The sequence below is a fragment of the Vicugna pacos genome, chromosome 16 (assembly GCF_048564905.1).
Source record: "Vicugna pacos chromosome 16, VicPac4, whole genome shotgun sequence".
Lineage (NCBI taxonomy): Eukaryota > Metazoa > Chordata > Mammalia > Artiodactyla > Camelidae > Vicugna > Vicugna pacos.
Window position 1 is genome coordinate 6,475,013 of NC_133002.1, and position 12,723 is coordinate 6,487,735.

A 12,723-nucleotide genomic window follows, 5' to 3' on the forward strand; every position below is an offset into this window, starting at 1 on the left:
ATTGTACAGTGTGTGAATGTACTTAATACCACTGAACTGTACACATAAGTGTTCCCGATGGCAAGTTTTACATTATATGTATTCTGCAACAATAAAAGGAAACTGAAAAAGCCACACAGGTGCCTAATCTGAGTTTGGTGGGAGTGGAGGTGGGAGACATTCACCTCTACCTGGCTCTACTAGGGTAACCAACTCATCTGAGAGTTAGCACTGAAAGTCCCACATCCCAGGAACGCCCTTAGTCCCAGGCAAACCAGGATGGTTGGTCACCCTACCACTCAGTCACTAAGCCACTGTGGCATCCTGTGCAGGGATCCTGCAGCACAAACTTGAGGTGACAAGATACAGCTGCATTCCGTGGAACACACTGCCCTGCCTCTGGCTCCCCCAGCTCGATCCAAAAGAAACCTGTCCCTCAGTCCCACTCCTGGTGTCAGTCCTGGCTGAGCAGAGAGCCCTGTGCCACTTCCTTGGTTGCTAAGGATCTGATCAAGGTCCCTGTGCTGGGCAGGGGGCAGGAGCCTTCAGCTCGGCCTAGGTGAGGGCTTCCAGTCCAGTGCTGGCTGGTGAGGCCCAGCCATCCCAGGATCCCTCTGGACCCAGCTCCCTACTAGGCCTGAGTCTTGTGCTCGGGGTGGACACAGCACAGTACGCCCACACCCCTATCCCGGCCAGCCCTCGAGCTGCTGGTGCTGAGACAGTCTCCCGGGCCTCTGAGCCCATGGTCCACACCTGAGGATGGGCTCACTGAGCGGGCTGACCCAGGCTCCCTGGGGAGGAGCAGGAGAGGAGAGAAAAGCCTTTGGTCTCTGGGCTTCTCTCACCACCCCCCTCAAGATATAAGCCAAATGTGAAGCGCAGAGTCATTCTCTGCCTTCCGCTTTTCTTGGGCTAAATGACTTAGTTCTCATATTTTAGATATGTCATTGGTCACAATTCCAAAAAAGCCACACTCCCATGCAATCTTAGATCTTTCGATCTTGTGACTTCCTGAGCAGCAACTTCTTATAAAGGGGGCTCAGGGTCTGGATTTCAAGTAGCCAGAGAACGCAGGAGTTCTCAGCCCAGCCCTGTTCCTGCAGCTGTCAGCCACCAGAAGGATGAGGGTCAGCCTGGCCACCCTGGCCTTCCTCCTCACCATCGCTGCCCTCCACTCTGAGGCCAGTCCAGGTGAGACCTCTTCCTCTCATTGTTCTGAGCAGAGAACACGGTGGGTGGAAATGGTGATGGGGCTGCAGGGGGTGGGGGGAGGCGGGGGGTGCTACAGGGAGATGTGGGTGGTCCAGAAAGGTGGCCCAGAGGTCCCTGCGAGACAGACAGCGTCTATACCAGGGGTGTCTCCCAAGTCCTGGTCAGAAGTTGCTTCTCCTCCTCTGGGGAGAGGACAGCTGCCTCTCAATACAGCTTTCCTGACCCTTGGTCCCCAGGCTAGAGAGAGAGGCTGACCCTGAGCCCTCCAGGCTGTCGGCTCAGCTGTCTCCCAGGGACGCACAGGAGCCAGGCAACCACAGAAACTGGGAGGGAGGCAAACACAAAAGATCAAACTGTCTTCACGGCTTAGATTTTACCATAATTGGATTGGTTGCCAACACTGAAAAATTGGAAACATTGAAAAATCCACATTGCCCATTTCTTTCGCAAATGTGGAAGATCAAGCAGACAGGTGCCCAGTTTCTGTGAGCTAACCTCCAAGGAACTGAGGTGGTGATGCTGTCCCTTTAGCCAGGGGGCGCTCCCGAGGCGTCCGGGGTCCCCACTGCCGGGCCGCACCCACCTGCCATCATCTGGCCTGGGAGGGCATCTGAGCCTAAGACACCTTGTCAGCCTCCCTATAGGAGTCATCTCGTGTGTATCCAGCACAGAGCCACTCCTGGCATGTATGTGATAAGCTCTGACTCCCAGCTCACCGCCCTCAACAGGCATGGCTGTCTCTGCAGTGGGTGAGAGCCAGGGCAGAAGGGGGCACGGTGGGGGCCCTGGAGGAGGTTTCCCCCGAAACTACTCTCCTGAGCGGAATTGCAACCAAATTCAGAGACAGAAAAACACTCCTTCCCAGGGCTGTCATTTAACATCGTGCCAGTGCAAAGAGTGATGGCTGTTTTCTAGGAATTTTGATTGCAAAAGAGTTTTGGTTTTTCTTTTTCACTGCTCTCCCCTAATTCCAGTTATTGTCGTGTGACTTGCCATCTGCAAATAGGATAAGGAGCACTTTCTTGCAGGGCTGTTGTGAGGGATGGAGATAAGCCACATCAGGAACTAAGCCAGGCACCAGGCTTTTAGCAAAGACTTAATTCAGGTCTTCCTTGACCTATGATGGGGTTCCCTCCTGATAAACCCTTTGTAAACTGCAAATAATGGAAGTCGACAATGCATTTCATGCACCTAACATACCAAACAGCATAGCTTAGCCTCGCCTCCCTTAAACACGCTCGGAACACTCACATAGCCTACAGCTGGGCAGTAGCATCCAACACAAAGCCTATTTTAGGATAGAATGTTGACTAGCTCGTGTCATTTTTTTTTTGAACATTGTCCTGAAAATGAACAACAGACTGGCTGTCAGGGAGCAGAGTGGTTGTCAGTGTATTGGTGTTGACTCTGGTGTCCCTGTGCCTGACCAGGGAGCTGCAGCTGCCCTGCCCAGCATCCCGAGAGAGGACCTACCACATATCACGAGGCCAGGACAAGATCACAATTCAGAATTCAGAGTAGTTTCTACTGAATGTGTATTGCTTCACACCGTCGTACAGTTGAAAAATCCTAAGTTGGGGACCATCTATAAATGGAAGGGTTTTTTTTAAAAACATTTTTTATTGATTTATAATAATTTTACAATGTTGTGTCAAATTCCAGTGTAGCGCACAATTTTTCAGTTATACATGAATATATATATATTCATTGTCACATTTTTTTCTCTGTGAGCTACCATAAGGAAGGGGTTTTTTTAACTTCAGAGAACAGCAAAAGAGAATGAAGAAACAGCTGGCTTCATAGTCATAAAAACAGAGATTCAAACTGAATTCATTCAACAAATATATATATTAAAAGCCTACTCTGTTCCACCCACTTAGTCAACATGCTGGAGTACAGTGGTGGGGCAGAAGCAGACACATGTGCATCCAGAGAGCTTCAGTCTGGAAGTTCTGCCCTCTTCAGCTTGTGACCTTTTGTGCCCTTTTTGGCCTTCCTGACCCTCAGTTTCCTCATCTGTTCCACGGGGGTAATAAGGCCTTTACTGCACAAAACAATGATCGGCATAGAAATCAATTTGCACAAGACCTGTCCCATTGATATTATTTGCCGTTTTAAGGACAAAAGTTCAGAAAGGGTGACTATCCTGTCTGGAGTCACACAGCTCTTGGGAGAAGATACAAGGACAAGTCTAGCTTTCTACCTCCAAGCCAAGACCCTGCACCTCCAGGCAGAGCAAACTTCTTCCTTGGAGCCTCTCCCTGAGGCCTGTGAGGGAGGCCCTCTCATTTGCAGGGGACAGTCCCACCCTGCTGTGGCCCACTCTGGGCATCCACTAGTATTTTCATGTGGGAATTACCTCTCAGCATTTCTCAGGAAATCATATGCTTTTGGGGGGGTGGGGGGGGATTAGGTTCTTTTATCTATTTATCTTTGAATGGAGGTACTGGGGATTGAACCCAGGACCCTGTGCGTGCTAAGCATGCACTCTACCACTGAGCTATATATACCCTCCCCCCAATAACATGCTTTTCTAAATCCCAAATCCTGAGAAAACTCAGTTGAGAAATTGGGAAAATGGGGAAAACTATTGCAATTCTCCTTCAAGCTTAACACTCAACAGAGAGATGTTATTAATTTAAAGGAATTCACTGACATCAACAGCAAGAGCAGGAAACACTTGGCAGGTGGAGTTCAAGGTTAAGATCAGCATCTGGGGGGATCGGGACAGGAGCACGTTGGGGAGAGGTGGTCCTCAATCCAACAGCTTGAGGCTGTTGCCACGTTACAAGTGTGAGTTCACAGCTCCATCTGCTGCCAAGAAGTGCTAATGCGTTTATAGAATACACTTTAAAACTTTAGTATAGTGTACTTTGTATACTTTATATAACTACTATACTTCCATAAATTATATAAGTGGTGTTTCAAGAAGTAACAGGTTCAGGAAGCAAAATGTGTCCGTCAATGGGCAATTTTACCTGTGATTCTTGCTAGGAGATGTGGATATTATGTTGTTTGAATAATACTGTTCACTGACATTGCCCAGCATTTGAGTAATTGCCCGAGGCGAGAGCGCTTCATAAATGCTTTAAGAGAAGAAAAACAAAGAGCAAATGCATAAATGTTGAATACTAAGGACAGGACACCAGATACATTTGCTAATTTCTATATTAAAATCTAAAGTAGCAAAGCAATACCAATTTGAACGGAAGAATCAAATTCAGGATAAGCAGACAAGAAATGCCCATCATTCAAAAAGGAAATGAGCTTACGTGGAGCATTAAGTACTCCAACCCCAATCTGAGGATGCATTTAGACATGCTTTCAACAATTTGGCCAACGTCAATGCAAAATGGAAAACATGGTCTGTGTCTGGAACGTTTGTTACAAAACAAAGACTACAAAGAGTATGCAATTGATTCTTCCTGTGTTTGAAATTTTATTTGAATTGAATACCTTTTATATTTTAAATATTAAATGGTTGTATTTTTTTACATTTTTAAATAATTTTCACTGGCCCTTCATTTTGGGTTAATGTTCTCTTCATATTTTCCATTATCAACTGTCTGCATCTGCTAGAAAACATTCAATATGTTATTGAGTATATAATCTTGTCACTACACACAGAAACATCATTTATTATTACCTTCCTTTTTTTTTTAACAGAAAACCTCAGAAACTTTTAAAACAACTCTATTACGAAAAAGTGTTTCACTGTTTACCATGCAGTCACCCATTATTATTTTTAAAACATGAAAATAAAGTGTTATAAAAAAATACGGTACCCTGAAAACTAATACAATGTTATACGTCAATTTATATCTCAGTCTTTAAAAAAGACAAATATGGAATATAATCTATGATTTGAGAATTTCCAGGAATTCTGATTTCTGATTATCCCCAATCCTGAGGGTAATCAGAAATTTGAAACCCTAGGACCACAGAGTCCCATCCCAGCCGTGGGGAAGGTCTGAGAGGAGAGGCTGGGAGGGGCTGTCTGTGCGGGTGAGGAGGAGGAGAGATATTAGAGCAGGATCATGTAAGATGGGGAGGAGGAAGAGCTGCCAGGGAGGGACCAGGACATTCCCTGCCAGTGCTCCCGGCTTACCTCTGCCCTCCATCCCCACCCCCACCCCCCCTCATTTCCCCATCCCTGATGCTCTGCGGAAGAGAGATACTGGCCTAGGCTGTTTGTGGAGAAGATTTTAGCATCATACAGCCCTCTGCCTTGCAGAACCAGCTGATAGCCCGACTACCTGCTGTCTCTCCTACATTTCAAGAAAAATCCCGCTCTCCTTTGTGAAAGATTATGAAAGGACCAGTGATCTGTGTTCCCAGCCGGGGGTCATGTAAGTAGGGTCCTACCAAGGATGGAAAGGATGCAAATATGGGCACCAGGGGGCCTGGGAGAAGGAAGTAGGGGGTTGGGGCTCTCTAGGGATGGACGTGGGGAGGAGGGACATGGGAGGGAGCCGCTGAGGGGAAGAGAATGGGGTAGTGGAGTGGGTTCTTCTCCCTCTGGCTGCCTCTCAATTCTCATCTTTCTCCTTCTTGCTCCACAGCTTCCTTACTAAAAAGATGCGAGAAATCTGTGCCGACCCCAGGGAGGCCTGGGTGGAGAAGTACATCAGATACTTGGACAGTCAAAAGTAGCTGGGAGCAGTAGGACCGCCACAGCCCAGGGAATGTGAGAAGAGGCCACAGGGTCACCTCCCCTCCCCAGCCAAATCTCTCAGCCCCTGGTGCTCCCTGGAGTTGTCCTGGCCTGATGGAAAGCCCATTCTTGCTTTCCTGCGCTCCCCTGCTCTGAAGGATCCACTGTCTCCTTAAGCTTTGCCATGATGATGCTCTGCCCTGTGGGCCCCAGGACAGCATCCCTCCTCCCTTTGCAGGCACTCAGGTGCTGAAATAAATCTGTGCTGTAGAAAAGGACCTGGTGGTCTAAATCAATTCTCTCAAGACAGTCTGGTTATTTCTTTTATTTTACAGATACGTCTATGATATTTACTATGTACTAGGTGACTTGTAAACACTTCAGTAGGAGCTAATTTAAGTGCCAGAATGATGGGGGCGGAGTTAGAATCAGGAGAAGGACAAATGAGCAGTCCTCGTTCACGGTCCTTAGATAACAACAGTGTGAATACGGGCAAGCTCAGTGGGGTGGTTTATTTGCAGGTGGAGAGCTGAGGTGCCCACCTCACACCGCTCATCATTCCCTTTGTCTCTGTGGGTGCTGCAGCTCACCCTTCCTTGAAAGCTCTTCCCGACATCTCTGCCGGTTCCAGCATTTCCTGTGCACCCCTCAAGACCTACTACAAATAGCACCTTCTTGTCCTCCTCAGCCACTGATATCTTACAGTCTTTCAGTTGCTGCCCTGGCCCTCATCCATGCTGCCTAGTATAAAAATGACTGGAAATTTAACCATCCCCCGACCATCACCTCAGCTAAAGATAGAGGCAGGTACATGGCAGTGTTCTGTGGACTGTGAGGCAGAAAAGGAGGATTTGCCTCAGGACCTTTGCATATGCTATTCCCTCTCTGAGGTCTCCTATAATAACCACTCTTAACTGGCCAATTCCCACCCATCCCTTAGGTCTCAGATAAATGATCCTTCTTAGTATAACCCCTTAGTATAAGCTTTGTCTCCAGTCATACTGTTTTATAAAATCATATAATTAATCCATCATAGCTCTTATCACACTTGGTAATTATGTATTTATTATATGTGGTTATTTCTTTCATGTTTTTCTCCATCACAAGACTGTCAGTTCCATGAGGCCAAGCAGCATGGGATGGGTGGTGAATCAGGAGGTGGAAACACTTTGCTGATGGCCCAGACAGTGTCTCTTCACCCCCACCTTTACCCTAAAAAATGAGCTGGGTCAATAGGATTATACCAGATTTCCAGGTTAGGGTGGAAATTATGGCCTGGGGGCCAAATCCAGCTGCCGCCTGCTTTTTGAAATAAAGTTTTATTGGAACACAGCCGTGCCCACTTGTTTCCACGTTGCCTATGGTTGCTTTTGCCCTGCAAGTACAAAGCTGGGCAGGTGTGACAGAGACTTTACGTGGCCCACAAAGCTTTTAAAATACTTTCTAGGACAAATAGCTACGTTGGTATACAAACATCCCTGGGCAACGGGCCTCTAAGCTCCAGGTGTTCTTGTCCCCAGCAAGACCAATCCAGAAAGCTCCCATCGCTACATAACCAATTGGTTCTCCCAGCCCCCTCCTAACTTCTCTAAAATTGTGTGAAGCAACTTGGAGCAGGATCTCTCTCTCCACAGCACAGCCGGGGTGCCTGGCCCGATAGTACCTCTCCCGGCGCAAGGGCAGCTTGGGGGGCTGCTGTTTTCCCTCCAGAAGCTGAGCATTGTGCCTGCACGAAGTGTCCCTAGTCCAAGATTTCCCCATCCTCTTACTCAACAACTGATAATGCAAAAATAAAAAAGATAAATGGCTTGCAGGTGGCCCTAGGACCTCACCAGTGACTCATCAAATGGGAATTGTACTGAAGCGTTTCAGATTACTTTTTGCTTCATGGAAGTCAGTAAATCCGTATTATTTGAGAAAAGCAACAGGTGCTGAATTTCCCATTATTATTTTCTTCTGCTGTTAGTTTATTTTATTATTTGTAAGGGGAGGTAGTTGTTTGCTTTTTCTGATATGTTTGACAGGCTCTTATTAACTGGCCAGGAATTTGATTCAAAGATCTCTTTCCAAAGAGAAAGAACGCTTGGGGACAGGATGGAAATTAAAGGTGTGTTCAGATCAAGGTGGCAGATCGAACTCCCAGATTTAGAACTGCTCCTGTCTTTCATCATGAGGAAACCAAAGACGAGGCGTGCATGGCAGGAGGGAAGACCAGTCGTCTAGAGTTTGCATCAAATTTCTGGAAGACGGAAAATAAACAGAGTGCTATGAACCGATCAGTCACAGCAGAGGAGATCAGAACCCAGGACGCGCTCAGGCAGAAGGAGCAGTGGAGGCTTTGAGCCCTGGACACGGGTAGGGGAAGCAGAAACGAGAAGTGTGCAGGAGGTAGGATGATCAGTCTGCAGGCAGCTACACACAGATGCCCTTGCCCCACTCATCCTCCACTGGGACTTGCAGTGTCAAAGTGAAATATTGCACCCGACAAAGTAAACCAGCAAGCAAGACTTTACTCAGGACTACTGCCAGAGGGGAGGCCGAATGAGCTCACCTCCACTGAAACAAAAGGCAAGAGAAGTTTTTAAGCAATCAAATGAAGTAGTGGAAAAGTACCGAAGGGCGTCAGGGGGATGCATGGGGTGTGCCCGGCACATTGAATTGTTCCTTCCTGAATGTGCAGATGTTTTTCTCTGTGATTCGGCCATCTGTGTCTGCTACTTGGCATCCCCTGTAGTCAGGCTCCCGCTGTCCCACAGAGACTGGGAGGCTGGGGCGCTACCTTCCTCGATGATGACATTTCAAAGGGATGCTTCCCAGGTCCTTGAGAAAGATGTTCCTGGGTGGTAAAGCTGGCAAGAGTCTGGGAGATGATTCATACATGTATGTCTCAAAGGGGCAGAGGAAGAATTTATACTCACAAGTTTTTCTAGAGTAAATGTTCTAAGAAGGGGAAGCCAGGGGACCAGAGGCAGAAAGAAGCCTGTCTGAGATTTAGTGAAGCTGATAAAACACAAAGGCCATCTGGGTCACAGCCTGGAGTTTATCCCTAAGAACTGCCCTAAATAGTCTTGAAGGGAGAGCTAGGGCTTCCAGTGGGGGCGGTAATCAAGGAAAGCCCCCATTCACTGCAGTTTGGGACGGGTCCGCATCCTCCCCACACCAGCCGGCTGAGGTGACCCACCTAGGTGCACTCAGCACTCAGCTGGCCTCCGATTTGGAGGAAAATCCTACTAGGACAGAAGCCATGTTACCCCACCTACCCTTTCTAAATATGAACAAGAGAGGAGTCACAGACACAGTGGTTAACTTCTGACATTTAAGGAGGCAAGGACAGAAAAGGAGGATGGAGGGAGGGAGGGAGGGAGGGAGGGAGGAAGGAAGGGAGAAAATTTACTTTCACATGGACTTTCCTTGTCAGTGTTCTGACCTAAGCTGCTTTGACATCGCTAAGAGCACTGGTAGCCGGAAAGCATCTGTTTGCCTGCATCTAGTAACTTCTAAGGGACAAGCTCCTTGGGTAGAATTCAGCCAGGGAGTCCAGGGCTGCCAAGGGGCAGGCTGGTGACAAGGAAGGTGACTTGGCCAGGAGTGTTTGGTGCTGTCACCTGCAGCTAGATGATTGCTAGGGAATGGAGGAGGGCACCCTGAGGCTGTGCCAAGGAGAAAAGAAATGAGCAAGAGAAGGGCTGGGGTCAGGGGGAGGCAAGAAAAAGAGGCCATGACATTGGGCTGCTCTTGACTGACTGAAACCAAGCAGTGGGGTCCTTAGGAGACGGAGCCTGAGGGGTGGCATTAAGAAGCAATGGCCTCTAATGAACAACCACTGTGCTAAGGCACTGTGCAAACTGCTTTAATCATCTTAATCCACCAAAATGGGAAACATTATCCCACTTATAAGTATCAGACTGAGATTCAGAGAGGTTAAGTGGCTTTCCCAATACTGCCCAGCAAGGAATGTCAATGGAAAAGTTCAAAAACTAGGCTAAAGAACCAGGCATCTTGGCTTCTTGTTTTTACTATTCCACTTACTTTTTTTTTTCCTTTTTGGATCAGGAACAAGTTAATCTCCCAAAATTTCAGTCTTCTTCCCTAGAAATGTGATACCAACACCTAACTCACAGGGTTGCAATGATGCACATGTAACACTCAACCCACAGAGATACTTGCATTTCTCCTTCAAGCAACGGAAGCGATTATAACAAGTAGGCAAAAAAATGGGGGGAAAGGTGTGGAATGAGGATTGAGTGTTTTTATGCTTTGGTGTTGAGCACTCAACGGATGCTTCAGGCCCCAGGTCCCTCGGTCCATGGCTCTGTGATTAGACTCCTGCTTCGTGGTAAAAAGCAACTCATCTCTCCAATCACTGGTGCAAGACCTAGGAGTTATCCTTGACCTCTCATCATCCTTAATTCATGACTTTCTAATTCAGGGACCAGCAACTACGACTTGGGGTCCAAATCTAGCCACCACCTATTTTTGTAAGGCCAGTGAGCGAAGACTGATTGAAAACAATCAGAAGCAGCTGCGTCGTTACCTACACCGGCAGCGGGGGAAGGGGCCGCTGTTCACTGCATCTGATGAGCTGGTACAAAACAGCTCCTTGGAGATGCCCTGACCAGGACCCTTTGTATTCCCCCCAGAGCCCCAGCGGGTCAGACAGACCCAGATTGTGCGTAGGGGAAGGGGGTCACTGTTGGGAAGCCCTTGTGCCGTCAGCTGAAGCCTGAAGATGAAATGCAAACGTGGGAAAATAGGAAAGGGGGGGAAAGCACAAATGGAAGCGCCTATGACAAAAAGCAAAACAAATGGGGGGTGGGGGTGCAGTTTGCCAATAGTCTACTGTAACCTTCTAGAAATCCAAACACGGAAGAAATTTTATCAATCCTTGACAAATACGACTATCCATGAAAACACCTTGTAAGGCAGGGATTATTTGGCCCATTTGATAGGAGTGAAGAACAAGACTAAGAAAGGTAAACAGATTTGCCCAAAGGCACAGAGTTAGTCATTTGAACAAGAGCTCTCAGAGGATGAGAAGTCACCTAGTTGGTTTCAAACATGAGATTTACCATGGACTCCAGGTGACCCGGAACAAGCTACTTGTCCTCCTCAAACTTCAGATTCCATATTTACAGTATCTCCAGGTTTGCTTTGTGGATCAAAAGAGGTAGTGTATATAAACCCCATCAAACGCAAAAATCATTTTTTCACTTCTCCTTCATGCAGGCAAGTGTGTTTAGCTGAACAATTAACAGGCTCTGGTAGGAAGTATGAGGTGCAGGGCAAGTTTCTGTGTCTTTCTTTAGTAAGAGGAAGAAAGTGAACGGCTTGGTGCCATGATAATATTTCTCAGCTGTAGCTCAGGTGCTAGGACTCTCTTACACATTTCCAGGTGTCTCCATCCACCCCGACACTCACAAAGGAGCCTGGGAGTCAACCTCTCTATCCTTCCTTCATCTTCAACACGCAATCAATCCCCCAAGTTACTTGTTTCTCCCAAACACTGTATACCTCCAAATGGACCCATTTGTTCTATTTCCAGTGCATCCACGATGGTCCAGGCCACCATCACCTCTCAGCCGGCACATGGCCATAGCCTCCTGACTGCATCCTCTCAGCCCTTCCTCTGCAGCTGGCTATTTTCAACATGTTTCTCCCTTGCTTTAACACTTCAACTGCCTACCATGACATTTACGACAGAAATGTAAATTCCTTCGTCTGTCTGACAACAGTCAGCACAGGGTGGCCCCAGCATTTCCTTCCAGCCCCTTCTCCACCATGATTGCCCTCCTCCCCGCTCTCCAGCCAGCGTGTTTTCCCCAGATTCGCTAGGCTTTTTCTTGTCTTGGAAAGTGTTTCCATTCAAATATAATTGCTTTAAAGATGTGGTGTATATATACACACGCACACGCATACATATACAGAATGGAATACTATTCAGCCATAAAAAAGAATGAAATAATGCCATTTGCAGCATCATGAATGGACCTAGAGATTATCGGAAAGAGTGAAGTAAGTCAGAGAAAGACAAATGTCATATATCACTTATATGTGGAATCTTAAAAAAAAAGATACAAATTCTATATACAAACCTAAAATAGACTCACAGACATAAAAAACAAACCCTGGTTACCAAAAGGGAAAGGGTGGGGAGGGATAAATTAGGGGTTGGGGATTAACAGACACACATTACTATATATAAAAAAGATAAACAAGGACCTACTGTATATATAGCACAGGGAACTGTATTTAATTTCTTGTAATAATAACATATAGTGGAAAAGAATCTGAAAAGAAAAAATATGTATGTATGTATATGTATACCTGAATCACTTTGCTGTACACCTGAAACTAACATTGTAAATCAACTACACTTCAATAAAAAATTTAATATACATAATTGCTTTAAAAAGGTAAAATCATAACTCTCATATAAATATTTTTTATTTTTTTAGATTTTATTTAATTTTATTTAAGATTTTATTTAATTCATGGCTACAGTCTGAATGTTTGTGTTCCCCCAAAATTTGTTTAAATTCAAACCCCCAAAGGTGATGATATCAGTAGACAGGTCCTTTGGGAGGTACTTAAATAATGAGGATGTAAGTCAAAACTGCCTAGGAGGGCAGGAAGGAAGCTGGCAGGTGGATGAGAGGCCCCAGAGAGGAACTGCTGGGCCAGTCTCAGCATCTGATCCAGCTGGGGAGGAAGGTGACAGCAGTGCAAAGAAGGCGAAAAGAAACAGAACGCGTTCCGGCAGCAGCTCCTTTGCCTCAAGTAGCCTTCCCGCTCTCAGGCTGAGCGGTTGCGAAGTTTTGGTGAAATGCTATGGGCAATTTGGATTAAAGTTAACAGCAAATCATGACTTCACAGATTAA

General features: G+C 46.5%; 2 protein-coding genes across 2 annotated transcripts in view; one reads left to right on the top strand and one right to left on the bottom strand.

Moving 5' to 3' along the window:
* Positions 1-12,723, bottom strand: part of LOC102535275 (C-C motif chemokine 4) — a 68,101-nt gene that overhangs the window by 51,848 nt on the left and 3,530 nt on the right. Inside the window, exon 2 of the mRNA XM_072940320.1 lies at positions 4,170-4,277. The gene's annotated coding sequence lies outside the window, so the exon portion shown is untranslated. The remainder of the gene's footprint in view (positions 1-4,169; positions 4,278-12,723) is intronic.
* LOC102545850 (regakine-1-like) lies at positions 990-6,144 on the top strand. The gene is made up of 3 exons (XM_006213367.4): positions 990-1,170; positions 5,426-5,540; positions 5,754-6,144. Exons 1-3 carry the CDS (start codon positions 1,101-1,103, stop codon positions 5,842-5,844), a joined length of 276 nt encoding a protein of 91 aa, XP_006213429.1. The 5' UTR covers positions 990-1,100; the 3' UTR covers positions 5,845-6,144.

Excerpts from the sequence above, each read along its gene's own strand:
- LOC102545850 (XM_006213367.4), top strand. The coding sequence starts at position 1,101 with ATGAGGGTCAGCCTGGCCACCCTGGCCTTCCTCCTCACCATCGCTGCC. Across the intron at positions 1,171-5,425 it reads CCACTCTGAGGCCAGTCCAG|AACCAGCTGATAGCCCGACT; the intron begins GTGAGACCTCTT and ends TCTGCCTTGCAG. Across the intron at positions 5,541-5,753 it reads TGTTCCCAGCCGGGGGTCAT|CTTCCTTACTAAAAAGATGC; the intron begins GTAAGTAGGGTC and ends CTTGCTCCACAG.